At 40.8% G+C, this 25,531-nt stretch overlaps 1 protein-coding gene across 18 annotated transcripts in view; it reads left to right on the forward strand.

The window, feature by feature from the left end:
• The window catches only part of EPB41 (erythrocyte membrane protein band 4.1), a 199,325-nt gene that overhangs the window by 168,304 nt on the left and 5,490 nt on the right, over nt 1-25,531 (forward strand). For 10 of the 18 annotated variants that reach the window (XM_059136892.1, XM_059136893.1, XM_059136894.1 and 7 more), the window contains 3 exons: nt 14,499-14,627; nt 21,985-22,086; nt 23,839-23,919. In XM_059136892.1, coding sequence (XP_058992875.1) covers nt 14,499-14,627; nt 21,985-22,086; nt 23,839-23,919 — 312 coding nt within the window. Of the gene's footprint in view, nt 1-12,835; nt 13,286-14,498; nt 14,628-21,984; nt 22,087-23,838; nt 23,920-25,531 lie in introns of all 18 variants that reach the window. The other 8 variants (XM_059136905.1, XM_059136891.1, XM_059136886.1 and 5 more) reach the window with 1 other exon arrangement.

A 25,531-nucleotide genomic window follows, 5' to 3' on the forward strand; every position in this document is an offset into this window, starting at 1 on the left:
AATTCCTTCCTCTCTATCTCCATTTCTCTATCTTAGCCCTTCTTAGCATCTTGAAATAAAATTTACCAACCAAACGCTTCTGATCTCCTAGACTTGTTTAGTATAACTTTTAATATTTGCTGAAAACTTTGACTTCTATAGCTCTATTCAGGTTTGAGAACACTCATTTGATCTGTGGAGTCCTTGCTGGTGAGTGCAGTATTAAGGCAAAATTTTCTATTACCTAATAGATAAAATTTTGCCTCAGGCACTGATTTTGAAGCTGTTGCTTTTACAGTCACCTTTTCTGGGGATAATCTAATAACAGCACTATTAAGGAAATTATAAAAACTATGTTTGAAGGATACTTGTCATTGGCAAATTTCATTTGCTGGCATTTGCGAGAGGCTGCATTATGGAGTGATTTTCTTATAATAAGCAGTTTTACCAACTGTAATTTACTAAGGCCAACATCTAAGTAAGCCCCTTTATCCAGATGTAATCTTTATATGCCAGAGAATAGCAAAGAACCATGAAAATGACTCAAGTTTTGTGGAGAAGCTAGCGAGCACTACAAGGGTATATTTCTAGCTAGGGACCAATAGCATACTAACTTTATTTTTTAAAAAAGAGTGGGGGCGGATATAGCCAAGAGAGAAACTTTAGAATGAAGAGAAATGCAAGATAAGGTATGGCACACTAGAGAGGAAAGATAGAATTTTTAATTCATCTTTTGCTAGCCACATGGTTACTCTGTTGTTAGTTTATCCCCATCCTGAGTGTTTGTGATTCTAATGTCCTTTTTCAAACTGTCAGCTGGCCTGAGTTTTCCACTGAAAGTGTACCAAAACTATTATTTATGAGGCTCTTGAGGGGTGTGGGGGGCTAGAGAATGATTTTCTTTTTGGTGAATTTTGTTCTTTCTTCATTCGTTTCCTTTTTTGGCTGAAGAATGGGCTATTGCTGCTTGACTTGTCATCTTTATGTGCTGTTTATACATGGCTTTTACAAAAGAAGCTATTACCACATCTGATTTATCTTTTATTGCAAGTGCCCATATAAAAGTATTTGTTTTAACAAATTTTTTTTAATCACCAGGTTGACATTCCTACTGATTGTCATACAACCACAGGAAACACCAGTTATTACTAATTTTCAAAACAGGAATAAGATTACAAATATTGATACTAAATTAATGTATAAAGACATTTTTTTAGAGCTTCCCCCCAAGGCATTTAAAGCCGTTGTTTGCTGAAACATAAATTTCCCATGTTTTGTTAAAGAGAAAAATGTAGAAACAAAGCACTCGCAATTAACTGATCTAATCAGGATTGGGTTCTACATTTTTTAGTTTGCATGTTGCAGACCATTTGTGGGTATTACTTAAATAGACTGTTGATAAGTTAAGTGACTATAATATTTATTGTTTACTTTAGTAAAGAACCAGGAGCTGGACACTACTGCTGGGTATCTTCCTTCTGTGCTTAGCAAGATAACCTCGATTCCTGCTGGTTCTGTGGGCATTTGCGGTGCAAAGCATTTCTTACTGGGTTTGCGAAGCAAGGGTAATGTGCTCGGTGGGTGTATGTGTGTCTGTGCACAACCCTGTCCTTCAATCCCATTGCCTCCCTCTTCTTACTCCCTTTTTCTTATCGTATTTATTTTTTTGATTATATAAATCTTATTAAAAAGTCTAACGAGGGGCGCCTGGGTGGCTCAGTGGGTTAAGCCTCTGCCTTCGGCTCAGGTCACAATCCCGGGGTTCTGGGATCAAGCCCCACATCAGGTTCTCTGCTCAGCAGGGAAATGTGAAAACAAATGCTAGTTTAATAAATGTGGTAGGTTTAGGGAAAGTGAGATTCTGGAAAGTGAGGATAGAGGTAGTATGTTAAATCATGGGCTCTTTTTACAGAAAATTTAATAATTTCAGGAAGCAAAATCTGTGTGTAGTAACATAGATATGATTTGGACTTAGAAATAGCAATAAATCTATTAAGTTTTAAATGATTGTAAATTTTGTGACTAATGAGAAATGTTTTTCCTAATTTTCTTTTTTTAGCAGATAGTATATATCTCAAAACTATTAAAAAATGGCCTATCCAGTGTTTTTCATAAGGAGCTTGAATCAGGAATATTTATTAAATATTCTCATAGTGTACCTATTTTAATTCTTATATTCTGTCACAATTTCTTTCTTCAAAATTCTGTCTGGTGATATTCTCCAAAATATAAGGAGAGGGGCGCCTGGGTGGCTCAGTGGTTTAAAGCCTCTTCCTTTGGCTCAGGTCATGATCCCAGGGTCCTGGGATCGAGCCCCACATCGGGCTCTCTGCTCAGCAGGGAGCCTGATTCCCCCATCTCTCTCTGCCTGCTTCTCTGCCTACTAGTGATCTCTGTCTGTCAAATAAATAAATAAAATCTTTAAAAATAAATAAATAAAATAAAATCTAAGGAGAACCTGGCTGAGAACTTGCTAAGCCGAAAGGAAGACCAGCCTTAATTAAATATTATAGGATTGGCCCACTTTGGGTGCTCAAGAAACACTTCCAAGTAGAGAGTAGATGTCTTTATTGCTCTGGTTCATGTTTCTTTGCAAAAGGAAGAATTTTAAGAAATAGAGTACAAAGACAAATAGTGTCTAGTATTTGCCCATCACTTCACTGTGAACACCTGTACAGTGAACCCTCATAATAATCATAACAGCAATGCTCTTGCTTCTTCTCATAAAACAGAGTCTCAGAGCTTGAGAGGCCTGCCCAAGAACAAGCGGTTTTTAAGTGAAAGAACTGGAACCAGAACACAGGTCTTTGATGTTTCAGTCTGATGACATTCTGTCACACCACATCTGTCTCCTAAGTCACTCAGTCCCCAAATGAAAATGTGGTAAACGTTACAGAGGGTGAATTAAGGAGAAGTTTGGAATTTGTGAAACCCTAGTGATTTATGAAACTGGGTATTATGAAAATGGCTCTCAGAAAAGAGAACGGTTCTCTAAGATCCTGAAACCACTGATGGATTGATTTATTAATGCTGGAATCACTTTATCTTAAGTTAAATCCTCCAGGCTGAGTCCTACAGAATGTCCCAGAACCGGAAATAGGATCTCTCTTAGTGTATAGGATCCAGAAGATAAAGATGAGAAATGAGGCCTTGGTTGTGGTTGAGGCAGAGTTGTCATGGCTTTTGTTGGGCCCCAGGATGATCTGGTTTCTGGTATTAAAATCATTAAATAGGGGTGCCTGGGTGGCTCAGTCTGTTAAGGGTCTGACTCTTTTTTTTTTTTTTTAATTAATTAATTAATTTTTAAAATTTGACAGAGATCACAAGCAGGGAGAGAGGCAGGCAGAGAGAGAGGGGGAAGCAGGCTCCCTGCTGAGCAGAGAGCCCATGCAGGGCTCAATCCCAGGACCCTGGGATCACGACCTGAGCAGAAGGCAGAGGCTTTAACCCACTGAGCCACCCAGGCACCACAAGGTCTGACTCTTGATCGCAGCTTAGGTCTTGATCTCAGGGTCATGAGTCCAAGTCATTCATATATATATATATATATATATATATATATATATATATATGTATATGTATATATATTACATAAATATATACTATATATTTATATATAAAATAAACATATAATATATTAAAAATAATAATAAAATAAAAAGCAAAAAACATTCAATAAAAGGATTTGAACTTTTTAGAAGAAAATAATTAGTAGTTTACATGTTTATTGGAGATATTTAGATCAATAGCTTAAATTCCCATTAATTAAGTCAAACCTCACACACAACATCAAAAGAAAACTCGACTGATACCCAGAAGCAAACAAACCAAAAACACCTCATTATCAAACCAAATGACATTTTGTACCTCTAAGAATCATTCAAGCTTCATCAAAAAAAGTATTTGTGGTATTCTGTGGCTGAGTCCCTAAGAATATTTATGTCAGGGTCAAACCCTTGCTGATTTGGAGTAGAGTGTTTGAGACGGTTTAAGATGGTATTGGTAGGGGTACCTGGGTGGCTCAGTGGGTTAAAGCCTATGCCTTCAGCTCAGGTCATGCTCCCAGGGTCCACATCAGGCTCTCTACTCAGCAGGGAACCTGCTTCCCTTCCTCTCTCTCTCTGCCTGCCTCTCTGCCTACTTGTGATATCTGTCTGTCAAATAAATAAATTAAATCTTAAAAAAAAAAAAAGATGGTATTGGTAAAGTGGGTTAGACCAAGATAGTCATGCAATTTAGTGAGAGAATTTGTATTTTGGTCTGGCTGGACTATGAACATTTTTCTGCAGTTATTATCTGTGTTTCCTACTTCTCAGTTTCATCCATTCGATAAAATAAAATGTCAACTTAGCATATTAATGGCCCTCTCTTAAAATTTGTCTTGTTTTTAGTAAGTAAGAACACCCATATTTATTCATATTTGTCTATACTATCCATTAAACATGGACATATATGAAGATAAATTTTTCATAAGTATTTTAGAGATAGATCTTTGGAAGCATTGAATAAAATATTAGGGAAAGGCATTTCTTTGCAAACTCAAAATTCAGCATATACTGATTCCCAGGCTCTCATTAGAAGTTATCTCTATAACTGACATGATTATTCTCTTCTTTCATTCAAAATTGTTCTGTCAGCTGTCTAATTCTGCTAGTATGGACTCAATAATATTATTGACTGGCATATTTTGATGCTTAATGTAACAGTATCATACCTGCGAATGCACCAAAAAATTAACAAGACACAGTAATTAAACTCGAGACCAGCTCTCGAGTTTAATTAATTAAAGTTGCCTTCTCCGCAAGCTTCCACCATTGCCACCACCATAAGATATATTTATCTTGGGGCACCTGGGTGGCTCAGGGGTTAAAACCTCTGCCTTCGGCTCAGGTCATGGTTTCAGGGTCCTGGGATCGAGCCCTGCATTGGGCTCTCTGCTCGGTGGGGAGCCTGCTTTCTCCTCTCTCTCCGCCTGCCTCTCTGCCTACTTGTGATCTCTCTCTCTGTGTCAAATAAATAAATAGATTTTTTTTAAAAAAGGTATATTTATCTTGTGTAGATATACTTAACTAACATCTGTACATATCACTGTCAAAATCTTCAACTAAATCTAAGTACATAGGATCAGATCGCTTCTTTCTTTCATCTATCCCCAAATCACCTAAAAGATGTTTTTCTTCTGAGATGGCTTTTAAACCATTTATTGAATTTGCTCATTCTGATGTTTTATACAATAAAACAAGATTTAAGCCTGAGGTGCAAGGCACTCAGGCAAAAAAAAAAAAAAAAAAAAAAAGAAGAAGAAAGAAAGAAAAATATAAATCATTCCGACTAAAGTGTGATAGTGTTGATTTGTAGTATATATATCACTTAATCTAGAGTTACTGTTCAGATCAAGTTTTAGGAATCTTTGATTTAATATTTTATATTCCCAGTTGCTATCATGTCTGGCAGGAGAATGGTAATTTTCTTTGCATGTCTTTACTGGTTTCAGAGCTATGTTCTCTAATAAGAAAATCTACTAAGGAATTACATCACAAATACAACCATATTTTTATTCACATTCCTGAGACTAATCCTGCCATTTTTAAATCAGAAGACATTAAACAAAATATAATGAAGCTACACCTTGAAGTTGAGCTATTTCTTTTCCACCCAGATACATTAAGTACACAGTCATTGACTTTGACTTTCAAAATCCACTTGATAAATTACTAAGGTTTTATATTATATATATAAAAGAGAATGTTTATATTAGTTACCAATCATTTACATTACTTAGCATTCTTTCTTTTTTTCTTTTTTTTTTTTTTCATTTTCTAGAAGTTTATTAATCAATTACAAATAAATCTGATATTCTTTCTATTAACTACTTTTTCTTTTAGGAAACTATTTTAACAGGTTTTTTTTTTAGATTTTATTTATTTATTTGAGAGACTGAGAGATAGTGAGAGAGAGCATGAGTGGGGAGGAGAGGGAGAAGCAGGGAGCTCCACGAGGGGCTCGGCACAGTGCCTGACCCCATGACCCTGGTATCATGACCTGAGCCGAAGGCAGATGCTTAACCAACTGAGCCACCCAGGTGCCCCTATTTTTAACTGTTTTTAAATGTTTAGAGGACATTAAGGATTTATCAGCACTTCATAAATTGTTTACCAGATTCTTCAGGTTTTGTAGATTATTTCATTATGAAACCAGATACAAAAGCTTGCATAAGAAAATAATTAAATAACATTTTTATAACGGAAGTAATGCATACTCATTTAGAAAGGTTAAGAAATACAGAAAAACACAAAGAAAGAAATTAAGTTATTTGCAGTTCTTGGGGTGCCTGCCTGGCTCAGTCAGTAGAGCATGTGACTCTTGATCTCGGGGTTGTGAATTCAAGTCCCACGTTGGGCATAGAGTGTACTTAAAAACATTTATTTGCACTTCTGCTACTACTACTGATATTTTAATATGCGCTGAAATCTTTTTAATGTGTGTAGTTATACACAGGAAAATATTTTTAAATGGGTAAGAAATAAAGCATAGCACATTACCAAGGGGAGGGTGTAGTCTTTGAAGTTAGCATTTTTGCCTTCTTCCAACATTTGATTATGGTCCTGAGGTGAAAGTAGTTCCCTGAAATCACATGGCAAGGTGGCAGTGATACTGCTGTTCTTTACTTGGTCGTTATTGTTTACCCAGGATTTTAATATATAGAAAGATAAAATGAGACAATAGCAGTTTCTTTTCTCGCTTCTAATACAGAAAGGAATTGCTTTTCTGTTGCCACCCAGAGGTAAAATCAGTCTTCACTAAAGCAGGAAACAGATGATCAAATGTGTGTGGGAAAACTTACTATATGGTCCCTCCAGGGAAAAAAAAAAGTATATATATTTTTTCTTATGTGGCAAAATTTTAGGAAAGTTTTCAGGATTTATTTTCATTGTGATTCTTATAGGATAAGATAGTCTTTTAAGCATAACTGTGGTTCTTTCATTCGTCTGAGCTATAAATACCTTGCTTCAAAAATAACGTGAAGAGAAAAAGTCTTTGGATTGCATTTAATGGAGTGGCACTGCTCTTAATGATGTCTGGGATCTTTAAGTCAAGGGAAGAGGTAGTTTATAACTTGGGAGGGCACATACCTACCAGGGTTTGATGATCCTGAGACATAATCCTTCTAAATAAATACTCTTCAAGAGAAAACCATTAAAAAGAAAAATGTTTGGATTTTCCCCACCCAAAGAAAATACTTAATTCTTAATTATCATACTTAGCAGGTACCATTCACTTTTTAAATAAAATTGAAAACTTTCTAATAGTATTCTCAATTAAATATTTGTCTAACATTCTTGCTTTTCCTGTTCTTGAAACCAACTAGATAAGCTGGCTGTACTTTGTACAGGCAGCTGGTCTTACTGTTGTAGCATCTTTCTTCTTCTAGATCCCCCATCAGTCCAGATAAGCAACGTCTGAATTAACACCTTTGAATCACATTACGTCTCAATTTTGTCAGTTACTGTGGGAGGTTCAGACACAGTCCTATATTTGTTCATACCCTAACAAGATTCCTTTAAAGTTTCCAGGCCAATCTGATATATGTTGTTGCGCAGAGTCTTATATAATCCAGTGGCCCTTCCTGATGGCCTTAGTTAAAGGCACAATGCTGTCAGTTAACATTCCTCACTTACCATTACTTGCCCAAGTTTGGGAGTTGTGTCATGGAGACTGTATCTTCTATTTGCCTCCATCTTTTCTGGCCTTTCAGCCTTTTTATTTATTTATTTATTTTTAGATTTTATTTATTTATTTGACAGAGAGATCACAAGTAGGCAGAGAGAGAGAGAGGAGGAAGCAGGTTCCCCGCCGAGCAGAGAGCCCGATGCGGGACTCGATCCCAGGACCCTGAGATCATGACCCGAGCCGAAGGCAGCGGCTTAACCCACTGAGCCACCCAGGTGCCCCACAGCTTTCTTATTTTTAAAAGGATAGTGCTGGACACTGAAATCAGATTCTACTAAGAGGACTTCAGACAATCTCAGTACTTCTCAAAAGTATAGTAAGGTTTGATGCATTCTTTTGAACATAATAGGACATGTCCTCTGGTCTTACCTGAAACACTTTGTTGCCATGGAAGAAATGGGCTTTAGAATGAGAAACCAACTTGAGTTTCAACCCTAGCTCCATCACTTAACTAGCTGTGAGTTGCTTACCCTCTCTGTTTCTTCATCTCTATCTCTAAAGTAGAGGTCGTGACTACTTCATAGTGAGGTTGTGAAAAATTAAGTGAGGAAACATATTAAGGTGACTAGTGCACTATCTGGCATGTTGTGAACATGGATAATGTCACTTTTCCTCTTTACTGATGTAGGAGATAAAATCCTGGAAGAGAGAGTGGGTCTGGTCAAGTGGACCACTTTTTACATTCTTTCCTTTTGTGTGTGTGTGGTGGGGTGGGGTACAGTGAGAAAGGGAGAGAATCTTAAAGAGGCACCACACCCAACTGATGAGGGGCTCGATCTCACAACACCGAGATCATGACCTGAGCCAAAGTCAAGAGTCAGATGCTTAACCAACTGAGCTGTCCAGGCACTCCCACTTTGTATGTTCTCTTTAAACGTGCCTTTTCAGTTTTTAAATAGCACAAGGCCAAGCAGAACTTCTCAAGTCACCTGGATTTATTGAATATACTTTCAGCAATGTTCAGTTTTTACTGAACATCTATTATGTGCCAAAAACTGAACAAGAGAGATACAGAGCTAAGTAACATAAGAAATCCTTATCTTCACTACCCACCCTCCCCCCCACACACACAAGAAACCCGCAGTCTAACAGGAAAGATGGATTACTAAACTAGTAATGACAAGGTGCAATGGGAACAAAAGAGGAATAGTATCTGCATACTCTAGGTAGTCGGGGGGAACTTCCAAAAATGACACTTGAGCCGAGCGTGGACTTTTCAGGCAGAAGGAATAATATTGACAATATTTACAAAGGCAGGGAGGCAAAAGAAAGCATGCTGTGCTAGAAACTGAGTTAATGGAAAGAAGGGTATCTGTGGAGGTGTGGCAGGGTAAAGCTGGAGAGAGAGGTAGGAGTCATATTTTAAACTATTTTCTATGTCTTACTAAAGGGTCTGAACTTGAACCAGAGGCAGTGAAGAACCACTAAAGACTTTTAAGCGGCAAAATGGAATTCTCGATGTTTCATTTTAGAGATAAATACTTTGGTCGCCTGGGTGGCTCAGTGGGTTGTGCCGCTGCCTTCGGCTCAGGTCATGATCTCAGGGTCCTGGGATCGAGTCCCGCATCGGGCTCTCTGCTCGGCAGGGAGCCTGCTTCCTCCTCTCTCTCTCTCTCTGCCTGCCTCTCTGCCTACTTGTGGTCTCTCTCTGTCAAATAAATAAATAAAATCTTTAAAAAAAAAAAAAAGAGAGAGATAAATACTTTAGGGGTGCCTGGGTGGCTCAGGTCATGAGCCCAGAGTCCTGGGATTGGGACTGAGCCCTGAGCGGGGTGCACCCACCTCTGTGGGGAGTCTGCTTCTCCCTCTGCCCCTCCCCTGGCTCGTGCTCTCTCTCTCTCTTACTGCCTCTCTAAAGATAAAATCTTTAAAAAAAGAAATACATTAGCAGCAGAGTAGAAGATCTGTTTAAGAAAAGTTTGAGGGGCACCTGGGTGGCTCAGTTGTTAAGAGTCTGCTTTTGGCTCCAGTCATGATCCCAGGGTCCTGGGATCGAACCCCACATCAGGCTCCCTGCTCAGCGGGAAGTCTGCTTCTCCCTCTGTCACTCCTACTGCTTGTGTTCTTGTTCTCTCTCTCTCTCTCTCTCTGTGTCAAATAAATAAATAAGGTTTGAGATGAGAATGAAGGAAGGAAAAAAGCAAAGAAGAAAAACTATTTAGGGCATTAGCAGTAAGTGAAGGGAGGCATTACAAGAGCCTGAATGAGGGTAGTAAGCGTGGGAATAGAAACAGATAGATAAGGGCAATATTAAAATGGAATGGAAATGACTTGTGGTAATTCACGGGGGTTGTTGGATGTGTATAAGGAAGGCATTGAAGATGATTTCAGGATTCTGGCTTGGAAGACTGGACGGATGATGGTGCCGTTTACCAATATAACAGAAATGATGGAGGAAGTTGGGGTGGCAGGTCCAGGCGGCAGCAGAGATGAGTTTAGCTTGGGGCATATTGCATTCCATATGGCTGGGAAGATGTCCAGTAAGTAGTTGGCTGTGTCCAGATCTGGACAACAGAGCCAACTGGGAAGGTCGATTTAACCATATGTGAGAATGCTCTAAGTGATAATCTAACCCAACTGTTATTAATTTTCCTTTTATTTCCAGTGACTAACATGTATTAAGTGGTCAGCAAATATTTGTTGAAGTGATGTTATTATGGCTGCAGCTTTTATCGGCGGTCTCCTCTGCACATGCTTTGAAACAAAAATTATTGCTTGATCTAGTTTTATTCAACAGTAGGCAACTTTGCCCAGGTGTTCCTGGCCTAAGCTATGTTCAATTCATAAATGGCTTCTTGATGGCAGACCACCACATATCACTTGAGCAGACTGGTATAAAATCGGCTCTTAACTTGATTTTCTTAGGTACTTTCCTGGTTATAGATCAGCCTTCTCACTTGTGACAAAATTATTTGGAAAAGCCGTGAAGTTTTTCTCCATGTGAGTGAGTTTGTATATGCTGTTCATAGTGTTAGAGCTAGCATATAACAATTTGAGAGAGTCTATTTGTTTATTACCAGCTGATCTATTTTTGAACAGCTCACAGCTTGGTCTGATTCAAAAGAAATGGTGAGAAAAGTGCCCTAGAAAGTAAGACAGTGCGTAAATAATAACTAATTTATTCTAGTAAATAAGGTCCTAGCATATTCTAGGTACTCAGAACTTTGGTTGAATTAAGTGCCTTTATATGGCACTTTAGAATTTACAAAGTGCTTTCACGTATATTGGTTTTTTTGATCTTTGGAACCCTATGAGTCAAACCAGGTATTTTTCTCATTTTAAGTATGAGGAAATTCACATATCCTTAGCAAGAATATTTTATGTATCTCTGATTTGTCTGCAGACAAAGACAGTTTCTGTTGTTTTCTCTCAATCCCATTTTTCATGCCATGTGTGATCATGTGATCTTCATAATCAGTCCATGAAAGACCTGCCTAATCTGAATTCAACTTGTACCACTCTGGGATGTTCTTGAGTTGATGGTTTCAAGATGGCTTAGAAGTATGGCCTGAAGTTCTTGAGTGCAGCACCTCTTTGCTTGACTTAATAGGGCACTGGTTTATATCCATCACAATGTAGTTTGGTTTGCAAGTCTAGGAGCAGCAGCAATTTTTAAAAAAATAAGAATACGTGTCTTGTGATTTGAGCAGTAACATGTGTACGTACAATCCAAGCATGTGTCATTGATTCCAGGAATACCTTTTGAAAAGAGTCCTTTTCTGTTAGTAAGTTCGTAGGTGGTATGTAATATGGGAAGTTGATCTTGGCAAAATTTCAGGCCCACGTGGCTTTCTGGTGAGCACATGCACGTGTTTACCTTTCCTGACATTTAGCTTCTTCCTTAAGCCTGTTGGTTTTTCACCTGGCTCATATTACTTTTTTACTCATGTGAATTCCTTCTCCTCTACCTAATAAACCTTTCTTTAAACTTTAGGTTTATGTCCATCCATGGTGATGTTACCTTGTCATCCACATTCTCTTGGAAGTACTTATTTTAGGTCTGTTTTTTCTGTGGTGTAAGATACTTGATCCAGGAAGGAACTGTTTCCAGGACTTACTTCTTAGGTATGGCAATAGGTCATTCATTTGTGAAGAAATATATCTTGGGGTGCCTGGGTGGTTCATTTGGTTAAGCATCTGCCTTCAGTTTAGGACACGATCTGAGAGTCATGGGATAGAGCCCCCCATCAGGCTCTCTGCTCAGTGGGGAGTCTGCTTCTCCCTCTCCCTCTGCCCTTCTCCCCTGCTTGTATGCTCTATCTTGAATAAATGAATAAAAAATCTTCTTAAAAAGTGTGTCTCAGGGGCGCCTGGGTGGCTCAGCGGGTTAAGCTCAGGTCATGATCTCAGGGTCCTGGGATCGAGTCCTGCATCGGGCTCTCTGCTCAGCGGGGAGCCTGCTTCCTTCCCTCTCTCTGCCTGCCTCTCCATCTACTTGTGATTTCTCTCTGTCAAATAAATAAATAAATAAATAAAATCTTTTTTTAAAAAAAAGTGTGTCTCAGCTACTGGGTCACTTTTATTATGTTTACAAAGAAATCACTTTTTTTGATACTTAATTTCATGACAGTGGTTGGATTAAGTTTGTTCTGGATGTATTCGATGTTTTAATCCCTGCCATCCAAAGTCGAGACTTTAGTCTCTCTATCAGGGCCTAGTATGATATTTATGGTTTGGTGATATGAAACATTTTGCAACCTGATCAGGCTTCTGGAGAAGATGTTTGATTGGCTCATAAATCGCATTGTTCCCTGTGTATAGTAACAAGTTAGGTATTCAGGAATGGCAAAGTAACTCTTTTAAGTATGAAAACTATGTGTTATACATGGAAGATCATAGTAACACAAAGTGCTTGGTACTATGTGAGGCATATCAAAATTAGTTCTTAGGTTAACAGGGTTATAGAAATAAGACCATAATGAGGTTGGAACTGCTTAGACCACTAATATATTTATGAATGAAGAGCAGTTGTTCCTTTTGGCTACCTCAGGAGCTAAGATTCTTGGTTTATATTAATACTGATATTTTCAAGACCTCTTAAAAATCATTGTTGATTCTCAGAGTTCACTGTATTCCCTACTTATTCCTAACCTTCTTGCTTTTGTATGTGTTCATTCATTTGTAGAATATAAATGGCATTCGCACAGAGGAGGCGGCTGCCGTGGCAAAGGGGCCATCTACCAACCCTGACTCTGAATGGGATGGTCCCAAGCATTCAGTAATTCCTAGTAAGAGCCAAATGACCACCCCGTCGGAGTCTCCACAAAGCTTTGAGTTTGGCTCCCTGTCCATAAGCAGCAAGGAGACAGAAGAGAAGGAGCGGGGGGCAGCTGGCTATCTTGATGTTAAGGAAATACCAAGAGGCTCAAGTGGGGAATGTATAGGAATGGAGGAACAGGACAGTGCCTTAAACTTCTCAGTATCGCCAGCTTCCTCTCAGCTGCAACTTGGTGAAAAAAAGGCAGAGAGTAGTGAAGAACATGTTACACCAGGAGAGCCACTTGGAAAGCAAAATGGATCATTTCATGACTCTCATGTGGGTAACCAGTTCCCCAGCCTCATTCGAAGTTTCCAGGTAGTAACCGATTCAGTGATGCAGGTCTAATGACTCACTCTGGGAGAGGGCCAGAATCTACTCTGTGGAGGTGGCGGTGGTGGTGGTGGTGAGGGCAGTCACCTCTCTGCTTTTTTCAGAATCAAAGAATAAAACCAAACCCCTTGATTATTACAAATAAATTTATTCAGAGGAATTAACTCCATGGCCAGAAACGCTTTCACCCCTGATGACTTAAAACTCTTGGGGGTAAGTTCCATCTGCTTATCTTTATGAAGCTAGTGTGAGTGGGTTCCTCTTTTCTTTGCTCAAGTGTGGGCCATATACAGAGGTGAATTTCTGAGACTTTTATGGTGAAGAGCCATTAGTGTTCTGAGGCCATGCTCAAAATTTCAAATACTCTTCATTAGAAGAGGCAACTGATCTTTTTTTTTTTTTTGAGATTTCAGACCCCAGATAATGATTTCTGTATTGCAGCCACATAATACAGCCCACCACTCCCACTGACCCCACTCACAAGGGCTTCCATGCTCACAGGCACTAATCTCCTATGCTAAGATGGGTGGCCACTTAACTTTATCACAATCAACTGGTAATTTTAGGGTGATTTGTAGTCTTTGGCAAGGTGAGCTAATGGACAAGAAGCCTTCGATACTCCACTAATGTTCATTCTTCTGAAATTCTGAGATTAATCACCAGGTGGTGGTAGGAGTGATGATTTTCTTTCCAGTTTTCCAAATACTGTTCCTTCTCAATAAATCCAAAGCGAATGTCTGACATTGATTTGAAAGAAGTTAATGAATTCCAGGATAAAGTGTTCCAGTGCCATTGCTGTTTCATGTCCCATTTGTAGTTAGTGGAGGAAATGTGACTGATTTTCCTAATTGTAATGGCACAGTCACAAGGACAAACAAAAGTGACTGCTATTTGGCAAACAGTTTCAAATTCTGAAGGTCAGTCTAAAGTGTTTTATATCACTGATCGTAACCGTCTGATCTTACAGCTTTCCATTAAGGATATGAAAATGATTACAGTAATGCTGTTTTTTAATATCCCTCTTGATTTGACACCTTGTCAAGGCTACTTGGAATAGTCTCCAAGGCTTGGGCAGAGATTGATCTAGCCCTTGGCTTGATTAGAGCTATCACTTTGATCAGATCAATGTCAGAAGATTAGTTCTTCGCAGCCTTCCGAAGACTCTGGTAACTAACTCTGTTTCTTTACTGCTTCACAGCCTCCCCTGGTGAAGACTCAAACCGTCACCATCTCAGATACTGCCACCGCTGTGAAAAGTGAAATCCCAACCAAAGATGTCCCTATTGTTCACACTGAGACCAAGACCATCACTTACGAGGCTGCCCAGGTAGGACATGATGTGCTGTTTCAGAAACAAAGACTGGAGTAAACACAATAGATAACCTTCTTTCTTTACAGAGTCTCTAATCATTTGCTGCAAATAAAACTAGGCTTTTCTGGCGTAATTCTTTTTAGAAGAGATTACTGATCTGAGGATGTCCCAAAGTACTTACTTCATTGAAAGCAAAGTTGTCTTGCATCTAACTGCTTATATCCCCCCAGTTCAGTGAGAGAAGGCAGTCATGGGCTTTGGGTCACATGAGGTCAAGTTCCGGATCCTCCACTTATTCCAGTTACTACCAGTAACTGAATGTCTCTGAGCTTTGATTACCGCCCTCCAAACACCACCCACCCCCATCCATGATGTTAGTATCGGCCTCATGATTTAATTCAAATTTTTAAAAAAATTTTAAAAGATTTTATTTATTAGAGCACGAGCATGAGCAGAGGGAGGGACAGACTCCCTGCTGAGCAGGAAGCCTGACTTGGGGATCAACCCAGGACCCCAGGATCATGACCTGAGCCAAAGGACCCTGCCTCATGATTTTATTATGAAGATTGTATAAGATACAATACTGTATGGACTTGACTTGAGCATCATGCCTGAAAGTGTAAATAAGTAACAGCTATAATATAACTTATTATATTATATTGTATAACATGTAATTGGCTCAGTTGGAGGAGTGTGCAACTCTTTTTTTTTTTTTTTTAAGATTTTATTTATTTGTCAGAGACAGAGAGAGCGAGCGAGCACAGGCAGACAGAGAGGCAGGCAGAGGCAGAGGGAGAAGCAGGCTCTCTGCCGAGCAAGGAGCCTGATGTGGGACTCGATCCCAGGACCCTGGGATCATGACCTGAGCCGAAGGCAGCTGCTTAACCAACTGAGCCACCCAGGCGTCCCATGAGTGTGCAACTCTTGATCTTGGGGTTGTCAGTTCACGGTCCACATTGGTTGTAGAGATTACTTAAAAATAAAATTTATAAATAAATAAATAAAAATTGGGGTGCCTGGGTGGCTCAGTGGGTTAAAGCCTCTGCCTTTGGCTCAGGTCACAGTCTCAAGGTCCTGGGATCAAGCCCTGCATTGGGCTCTCTGCCTATTTGTGATCTCTGTCCGTCAAATGAATAAATAAAATCTTTAATAAATAAATAAATATTTATAATATTAAAATTTATTACAATTAAATTTAAAATCACAAGAATTTAGGCATTTAAAATTTTTGTTTAAATAAAAATTTTGTTTACTTTCAGTAAAATTTCTCCTTCCTTATTGGTAATTTGAATGAGTTAAGAGTTGCTTTATGTTGAATTGTGTTTTTTTTCCTTTTTTTAATTCATAAAATCCAAAAGTTAGAAAAAGTTTTCCCCCTATAAACTGATAAGCAAATATAAGCCAGTATTTGTTGAGCATTTATGTATTAGGCCAAAGAAATGAAAATTGGATGAAGAGTTAGACAATTTGAGATTATATGAAAGGCTCTTCCTCTGAGGCTAGTGTTGTCAGGAAAATCCTCTCTGAGGAGGCCACATTTTGGCCGGAGCCTGCACGGCAGGAACAAGGCAGCCATGTGAAGCTCTGCTGAGTGATTTCACCTAAATCCTTACGACTCATCTTCACACCGTGGACTGGAGGACCCTTTCAGGAACCGGCATCCCTTGCCAATTAAAAACATGTGCTTTGCAACTAGACAAATGGAACTTGTATCCTAGCTCAACCACATAACTAGCTGGATAACTTGAAACAAATCAGTAATCTCTTTCCCCTCTGTTTCTTTGGCTGTAAAATGGGGCTAGTATCATCCTCCATTGCAAGATCTGGGGGAGAATTTAGTGGAACGATGTCTGTACAGTGTTTGGTCTATTCACAGATGCTAAGTCACTGTTAGCATGCTACTCCCATCTCTCTTGTGGTCTAGAGTGTGGCATTTGGTAAATAAGGAGGCTTGAAGTGTTTTTTAGCAGTGGTAAGAAAGCAGCATCACTGAGGCTGTGATTTTTGGAAGATGATTCCTAAGGCTGTGTGCTGAATATTTTAAAGTAAGGCGATGCCTGGAGTCAGGGATATGACTAGAGCAAGTCTGGGGAGATGCTTATAAGGGAGGACACCTGGAGGAGATGAGAAGAAAGAGCTGGGGCAGGAGAGACCGAAACGAATGACTAGGAATTGGCAGTACAGGGGATTGAAGAAGGAAGGAATAGGAAATTACTTTAAGGTTGTGCACGTCATTAACCTGAGGATGTAAGAATTACTTTCATATGGTAGGAAACTCTCTAAATTGTTACTGCCATGGAAACAACCTAACTCGCCATCAGTAGGGAACAGGTTGAACAAATGATGATATACCCAGTTAGTATAATTCTGTGCAGCTCTTTAAAAAAGCTTCTAATGGGAATAATCTATGTGATAAATTAATAGATAAAAAAGCATAGTGGGGGGTGGCACCTGGGTGGCTCAGTCAGTTAGGCATCCACTCTTGGTTTCGGCTTGGGTTGTGATCTCAGGATTGTGAGACCGAACCCTGCATCAGACTCTGTGCTGAGGGGGGTAGTCTGCTTGAGATTCTTTTCCTCCCTCTCCTTCTGCACCTCCCCATCCTCTCTCTCTCTAAAATAAATAAATCCTTAAAAAAAAAAAAAGGCATGGTGGAATATGGTGTAATAATACACTGTTTATAGGAGGGAAAGAGGAAGCTTGTACATGAATATATTATCTCCGAATGAGTACTCAAAAAGAAAACCCAAAAAGCAGTGTTGGCCTCTGGTGAAGGGGACTGGGACTCCAGGACTGTGGTCAGGAGTGGAAAGGAGACTGACATTTCAGTTTTGAAGTGAATTTTGTAGCATATGCATGAAAGTTGTTAGGATGAAGCTGCCTACCAAAGCCCACATGGTTTGAGTGTAGACCCTGTAAAAAAGAGAAAAGGAGGCAGTCTTTTTAAAATGTACTCATGTGGGTCCCTGGGTGGCTCAGTGGGTTAAAGCATCTGCCTTCAGCTCAGGTCATGACCCCAGGGTCCTGGGATCAAGCCCCACATCCGGCTCTCTGCTCAGCGGGGAGCCTGCCCCCCCCCACCCTGCCTGCCTCTCTGCCTACTTGTGATCTCTGTCTGTCAAATAAATAGATAAAATCTTTTTTTTTTAAATGTACTCATGTATCAGGGAAGTGTAGAAGAAGCTTGATGTAGTAGGTAAATCAGGTGGGCTTTGGAGTTAGACAGTGATCTTAATTCCAACACTTGCTAGTTCTGTGACCTTTTGCAAGTCACTTAAACTCTTTGAACCTTAGTTTTCTCTTCTGAAAAATAACTTTATAAGGTTATTAAAATAAAGATAATATTTGCCTGGCATATAGTAGGTATTAAAAAATGGTAGCTATGACTGTATTATATTGTTCCATATCTTAGTTCATTTTAACAGGGCTAAGACAGTCAAACAAAATACACAATGATGACTTCTTATTCATGCTAGATGGTAGAGCATAGCGGAGAAAGTACTGACTTTGGAATCGAATTTCCTGGGTTCAAACCAGCTCCATCATTTACTGATGTGCCATCAGGTTACTCTCCGTGCCTCATTGTCCTCATTTGTAAAATGAGACCAATGATGGTTCCACTCCATGGGGTTGTTGCAAGGAATAAGCTAATGTGCATTTCAAATTAAGTTGTCACCACCATGGAAACAAACTAAATGTCCATCACAGGGAACAAGTTAGATAAACTGTGGTACATCCAATGAAGGTAATTCTAAACAGCTGTGAAAAGCCTTTGATGGGAATAATCTGTAGGATAAACTGGTAAATAAAAAGGTGCAGTGCAGTATGGTGTAAATGAGGTCTAGAAAAATGTGCCTGGCATATAACAAACACCAGACAGTTATTTGCTATTGTGATTTATTTACCTATAACTATTTCTGCTCCTGTTCTTATTATCTTGCCAAACAGGTTAGCCCAGGAACTTTTTTTTTTTTTTTTTTTTTAAGTTATTTTACAGTTCCCATACTTTGGGGAACGTGTCAGAGGAGACAGGGAGCCAGAACAGGATTTTACTGTTTGTGTATATGTACGTGTGTGCATGCTTGAGGTCAAGCTTATCTATATACAGGGATGTGTAGTTTTTAAGTATTCCATTTGATTGACTTTTTTTAAATGATGCCTACCTTTTTTTTTTTTTTTTTTTTTTTTTTTTTTTTTTTTTTTTTTTTTTAAGATTTTAAGCCCGTGGAGCAGTAGGTAGAGGGAGAGGGAGAAGCAGGCTCTCCACAGAGCAGGGAGTCCCACCTGGGGCTCAATCCCGGGACCCTGCGTCATGACCTGAGCCCAAAGCAGACACTTAACCGAGTCACCCAGGTGCCCCCCATTTGATTGATTTTGACACATTTGTATATACCTGTGTAACCAAGACACATTTGGGATAACTTCCATTGCCCCTGAAACTTTCTTCGTAGCCTTATTCTAGTTACTCTCTGCCCCTCCAGGCAGCCACTGCTTTGATTTCCATAACCACAGCTTAGGTTTGCCTGTTCTTGGACGCCATATATATGGAAGTATCCAGTAAAACACTTTTGTGTTCCAACATGTTTTTCTTAGACTCATCTAAGTTATAAGAATCTGTAGTTTACTTTTTTATTGTTGTTGACTAGTATCCCATTATATGAGTGTAACACAATTTGTTTATCCTTTCCTTTGTTGATGGATACTTGAGCTGCTTCCGTTTGGAGCAAATGTGAATAAAGCTTCTGTGAACATTCATGTGCAAGTCATTGTAGACACGTGTTTTCACTTCTCTTGGGTAAACACCTAAGAGTGAAATTGCTGGGCCCTAGGATAAATGGATGTTTAACTTTATAAACAACTGTCAAAGCCACAGCATCATTTTGAGGAAACATTGGTTACAGGGTCAAAGAAGAGAGTTCACATGTGGGAAGAGTCTAAGTCAGAAATCATAACAACATCTCGTCCATTTTCCACTTCTTCAGAGACAGCAGGGAATAAGGGAGTCAGTGGGAGGTAGGGAAATATGATAGACTCCCCATTTTAGTAGAGGTGGAGCTCTTCAAAAAGGTTTAGCCCGGAGCGCCTGGGTGGCTCAGTGGATTAAGCCGCTGCCTTTGGCTCAGGTCATGATCTCAGTGTCCTGGGATCGAGCCCCGCATCGCACTCTCTGCTCAGCAGGGAGCCTGCTTCCCCCTCTGTCTCTGCCTGCCTCTCTGCCTACTTGTGATCTCTCTCTGTCAAATAAAATAAAAATAAAATCTTAAAAAAAAAAAAAAAGGTTTAGCCCTCCTGGCACACAAATTTATTTTTTTTTCCCAAGATTTTATTTATTTATTTGACAGAGAGAAATCACAAGTAGGCAGAGAGGCAGGCAGAGAGAGAGAGAGGAGGAAGCAGGCTCCCCGCCAAGCAGAGAACCCAATGCGGGACTCGATTCCAGGACACTGAGATCATGACCTGAGCCGAAGGCAGAGATTTAACTCACTGAGTAACCCAGGCGCCCCAAATTTATATTCTTATAATGATGTAGAAAGTACTTTTACTTCTACAGTCTGTTTAGATCTTCACAACAATGCCACGGTGGGGGCAGGGCCGAATTACAGAACTGGCTGTTACAAGTGAGAGGACTAAAGCTCAGAGAGTCAGAAGGGCTCGCCCAGGAGCCCATCGCTACTTATGTCTGAGCTGGGACCCAAACCTCCGTCTTCAGACAAGAATTGTCTTGCCCTAAATTCTAGTTCAAACACTGATTAGCTATAGAGCCTTGACCAATTATTTAACTTCTCTGGACCAACTCTACAGCAAGGATAGTAATAGTACCCACTTCAGATATTGGGAGGTAGAATTGAGTTGCATCCTGTGCTTGGCACATAGTAGGAGTACAATAAAGATTCCTTGAGTTTGAATCTAAAGTAGATAGGTGGGTCTTCACTGAAGAAAGTGTTAGTGAACTTGCCAGTCATCTAGCTGTCGTGATGCTGGCATGCATGTAAGGCTTTGGTGTCCCCATCCTGTCTCCTCTCTTTGGTCTAGATTCTTACCTGGAAAGGAACTCAGCCAGAGAATCTTTTCTTCCTAATTCTCTTCTGCTCCTCCTATCTCCCACCCCCACATATTGTAACATTTTGCCTCAGTGAAATATGGTTCTGCTCAGAAAAAGTTTGGAAGCCTCTGCTTATAATACAGATGACTTTATAAAGAGGGTAGGAAAAGATAGTAATGTAACACTTTTTTAACTGCAGGTTCTTTTTGAAAAGAACTGCAATTCTCTAAATTTCTTCTGAGCCTGTGTACAATCCTGGAACCAACCGGTCATATATTCTAGCCAGCACATTGGCGCTGGGCAGCCCCCATCCTCCTACTCTAATTCTGTTTCCCTCCCAGTCATGGGACTGTCAGCAGCTCTGAATCCTGCTACCAGCCTAGTGGCTGCTGATAACCATCTCTCTTCCCTTTTGCTAGTGTCCATTCTCAGCCTGATCATTATACAATCATTTTGGTCATAATATGGCAACCTCTAGAGGAACAGTAAGTCACCCCAGCCCTTGTTCTCTGTATAGATTAGTTGCAAAGCGCAGCATTCTAAATACTTTAAAATGCTCCCTAATCAGGATAGTCCATTCAGTAATAGTTTTGTTGTCAGAAATGTCACTGAGAGTATCATGTAGGTTTCCTCCATGGTGTTGTCTTAAAGGGACATTTCCTACCTCCTTGGTTCCAGGCTCCCCTCTCAGTCTTCAAAGAAGACAACCTAAGATTCCCTGGCCCCTTGAGCCCTGGCAAGGACATTTCCCGGTCCTTTCTGGAAAGTTCCACTCTATGATTCAAAACCTACCCACGCCTTTGCACACAAGAGTTCATACTTTTCCTGCCTTGGGTGGTGTGTAAAGAGTTTCTGGTTTGTAGAGTGGACAACTTCTACTTACAAGTTTTGAGTCCTTGAGCAAGTCATCTGCCTTCTCTGGGCCTGAGTTTTCTTACCAGGGAGTGCTAATCAGTTTCTGCCTTTACTAATTATTACACAGGGCTTGTGTGGGCATCAAAAAAGACAGTGTTTTGAAAGGCCATTGTGAACTCTAAAATGTTGTACACGCGTGGGTAGCCATTGCCACTCCTGTTGGACCTGTGGCTGTAGTCCTGCCTCCCCTTTCTGACCCGCTTCTGTCATTGACCTTGTGGTAGGGAAACTGACCCCATCCAGCATTCTTAGGAGGCTTGCTGCCAGGGGATTGTTTTCTTTATGAAGTAATCGCTGTAAGGGAATCAGGTTTTTGCTTTAGAATGTACAGCTGAAGAGTGAAGCCGCCTCCTACCACATTTGCCCATAGGCTTCCTGAGAGGCATGGTGATGAGTTGCATTTTTTTTCTGCAGACTGACGACAGCAATGGGGACTTGGACCCAGGAGTCCTGCTGACAGCTCAGACCATCACATCTGAGACCACAAGCAGCACAACCACAACTCAGATTACCAAGGTAACAGACCAGTTAGAACTTCCTTCTGGAATTCAGTGGCATGCCAAGTTTGCTCCCTCTCTGCAACAAGGACCCTGGTCTAGAAGCAAGGGTTTTCAGCTCCATCCCTACTGAGCCAAATGATTCCAACTGTCACAGGTGGAAAAGCCCTGCTGCTTCCCCAGCAGTAAAGCTAGGGGCACCCTGGGGGCACCCTTGCCTAGTTAGTAGTCTCATAAAGCCACGTGTGGTTGTTATCTACACATCCTCCTGTCTCTCTGGTCACTCCCCTATCTGGCTGTGAAGGTAAGTTGAAAAAGTCAGTTTAAGGACAGGTGTCATTGGTATTATTATACAACTATAATTTCTAAGTCAAAAATCAGAACTCAGGAGTTTTTATATTGGGGCGCCTGGGTGGCTCAGTTGGTTAAGCGGCTGCCTTCGGCTCAGGTCATGATCCCAGGATTCTGGGGTCAGGCCCCACATTGGGCTCCCTGGTTGGCAGGGAGGCTGCTTCTCCCTCTCCCTCTCCCCCTGCTTGTGTTCCTTCTCTTGCTATGTGCCTGTCTGTCAAATAAATAAAATCTTTAAAAAGAAAGAGTTTTTATAATGTCCAGTATCAAGGCCAGGAGAACTACAGTTTGCATGCTGAAATACTGGAATTATTAGAATATTGTTTATGGGAACAAGCAGGAAAAATTATCTAAAATTGGAACTACTCCCTGGAAATCAGAGACAGTCCATGTTTGCTGCAGCACTGAGGGAAATCTATTTTCTTGTAAGTAAAAAACCTTGATTTCTGACCAAGCTCTGTTATCAATATACAGATAATTAGGAGCTGGTTACTTAATGTGTCTAGACCTTGGTTATCCTCATCTGTCAATTAGGGAAACCTACCCGCCCTGAGGGGATTATTTAAGGGTCTTTTGATATCAGTGATATGAAAGTGCTTGAAAATAAAGAGCTCAGTTTCGGGGCGCCTGGGTGGCTCAGTGGGTTAAGGCCTCTGCCTTCGGCTCAGCTCGTGATCCTGGGGTCCTGGGATCGAGCCCCGCATCGGGCTCTCTGCTTAGCGAGGAGCCTGCTTCCTCCTCTCTCTGCTGGCATCTCTGCCTATTTGTGGTCTCTGTCTGTCAAATAAATAAATAAATAAAATCTTAAAAAAAAAAAAAAAAAAAGAGGCCAGTTTCAAGCTGTGTGACATTTTTGTTCACAGTCTTCCCAATTTCCTCTTGAAAATAATCAAATGTACAGGAAAGGAGCAAAAAGAAACACCTGTTTTTTGTTTTTTTTTTTTTAAAGATTTTATTTATTTACTTGAGAGAGATCACGAGTAGGCAGAGAGGCAGGCAGAGAGAGAGGAGGAAGCAGGCTCCCTGCGGAGCAGAGAGCCCGATGCGGGGCTCGATCCCAGGACCCTGGGATCATGACCTGAGCCGAAGGCAGAGGCTTTAACCCACTGAGCCACCCAGGCGCCCCGAAACACCTGTTTTGTTTACTCACTGAATTTCTGTGATGTTTAGGAGGAAGAAAAAGGGAAAAATAAATAGAGATTTGTGGCTTTCCGTTTTTCTTATTAAAGATTTTAGCAATCTGCAGGAGTAGAGGTGTGCTCATTTTAGCAGGCACAGCCAAGAATTTGAACAAGTGGGTAAGAACGTGGTTCTACACAGTACCCAGCAGCAGATGAAATTTTGAAGTAGAGCTTTCGGAATAATTTTTTACCGTTTGTTTTCCTTTCTTTCTCATGTGACCTCCTCTGTTTGGTTTCAGACCGTAAAAGGTGGGATTTCAGAGACCCGGATTGAGAAGAGAATCGTGATCACAGGAGATGCCGATATTGACCACGACCAGGTGAGACTGCCGAGGAGCACGGATTTAGCATGGGTCCCTGGGCAGGAAGAGGGATAGATACAGGAGTTGGCTTTCAGAAGGTGCCTCTGCCAGCTTCATCCCCAGAAACCCCCTGGGCTACTCTAACACCTAAATGGGAAGGGCGAAGGGAATCAGACCATGGAGGCCTGTGGGATGGGGGCTCTAGGTGGGGGAAGCGTGAAGTGTAATAGAAAGAAAATAGGCCTTAGACTCAAAGGGCTTGGGTTCAAATCCTAGGTCTCCCCATATTCTAGCTCTTAACTTCCTAGGCCTCGATTTCCCTATCTTTAAGATGGGCATTATGGCAACTTTCTCTCTAAGTTGTTATGAGAATCGTGGGAAATGGGCTGTGTGGTGTGAGGTACATGGTGGGCTCTGGGTGGGCGGAGCTGTTGCTGTCCAGCGGATAGTGTGCACTTAAAACCTGTGCTGGGGACGGAAGAAGATAGCAAGACAGAGGGAAGGGGTGAGCCTTGCCTGCAGAGGGCTGTAGGGCAGAGGAGGCGAGGGAAGCAGAGTGAGGTGGACTGCATGCAAACAGGAGTCTTGACTTCAAGCCTGTCCTAGATCTGTCGCTAACTTACTGTGTGACCTTGGGCAAACCACACTACCTCTGATTCTTTTTTGTCCCTTAAAAGAGAGTAGGTTGATCTAGGTAATTTCTGGGCCCTTCTGAACACTAAAACTCTATGTTTCTATATTAATTAGGTGCTAATTGTGTGCTGCAAGCAATTAGCAAATAATAAGGTCAGAATTAATGCTCCCAGTTCTCTGCTGGGAGAGGTTAGAACAGTAAAGCTGCAGAGAAGAGGGGGTGGAAGGGACTGCATGCAAATGCTTCTGGAATCATTGACAGCAGTGCTGGAGCAATAATTCCATGGCCTTTATGCTGATATGTTGAGTGCCTTAAAAAAAAAAAAAGAAACCTGAGCCTCACTGCTGGCAGTTCCCTTGGTAGCAAGGCTGAGACTCCCTGCTAGGAATGCAGGCTCAGGGTCCCGGCAACAAGGCTGCAAAGCCCAAGTGAGAGGCCTTGCAGCCTCTTGGCCCCAGCTCAGTAGATCCTGCTGTGCTACCAGCCTGCGCCCACCTCCTTGGTGGGGTCGATCTGAGCCCCTGCTGTGTGCTCAGTTGGTGCTAGACAGCAAGGGCCATAGGGACCAGAAGGTGTTTGGGTTTGGAGTGACACAGCCTTGGGTTGACTCTAGATTCCACAACTTATTGGTTGTGTGCCCTTGAGCAAGTTATTTTACTTCTCTGAGCTATAGTTTTGCCACCTGTAAAATTAAGATAATCATAAGTTTCTTTCAGGGTGGTTGTGACAAACACACTTGATAGCTCAGAGAGATGCTCCTGTGTCCCTCAGTTCTCCTGGGTGTGAGGGCTACAGGAAGGCTAGATGTGGTGTACTCTGGATGGGTGGGGACGCACTTTAAGCAAGAAATCATGTGATGCAGGCTTTCATTGAGAGAAAGGTGTAAGACCTTGACTCATGAGCAGGTGTGTTGGGCAAAAAGGATCAGGGACAATGACCAGGGCTATAAAGAGATAGCAAGGTTTTTTTGTTTTGTTTTTAAGATTTTATTTATTT

This window comes from Mustela lutreola, chromosome 10 (genome assembly GCF_030435805.1).
Source record: "Mustela lutreola isolate mMusLut2 chromosome 10, mMusLut2.pri, whole genome shotgun sequence".
Classification (NCBI taxonomy): Eukaryota; Metazoa; Chordata; class Mammalia; order Carnivora; family Mustelidae; genus Mustela; species Mustela lutreola.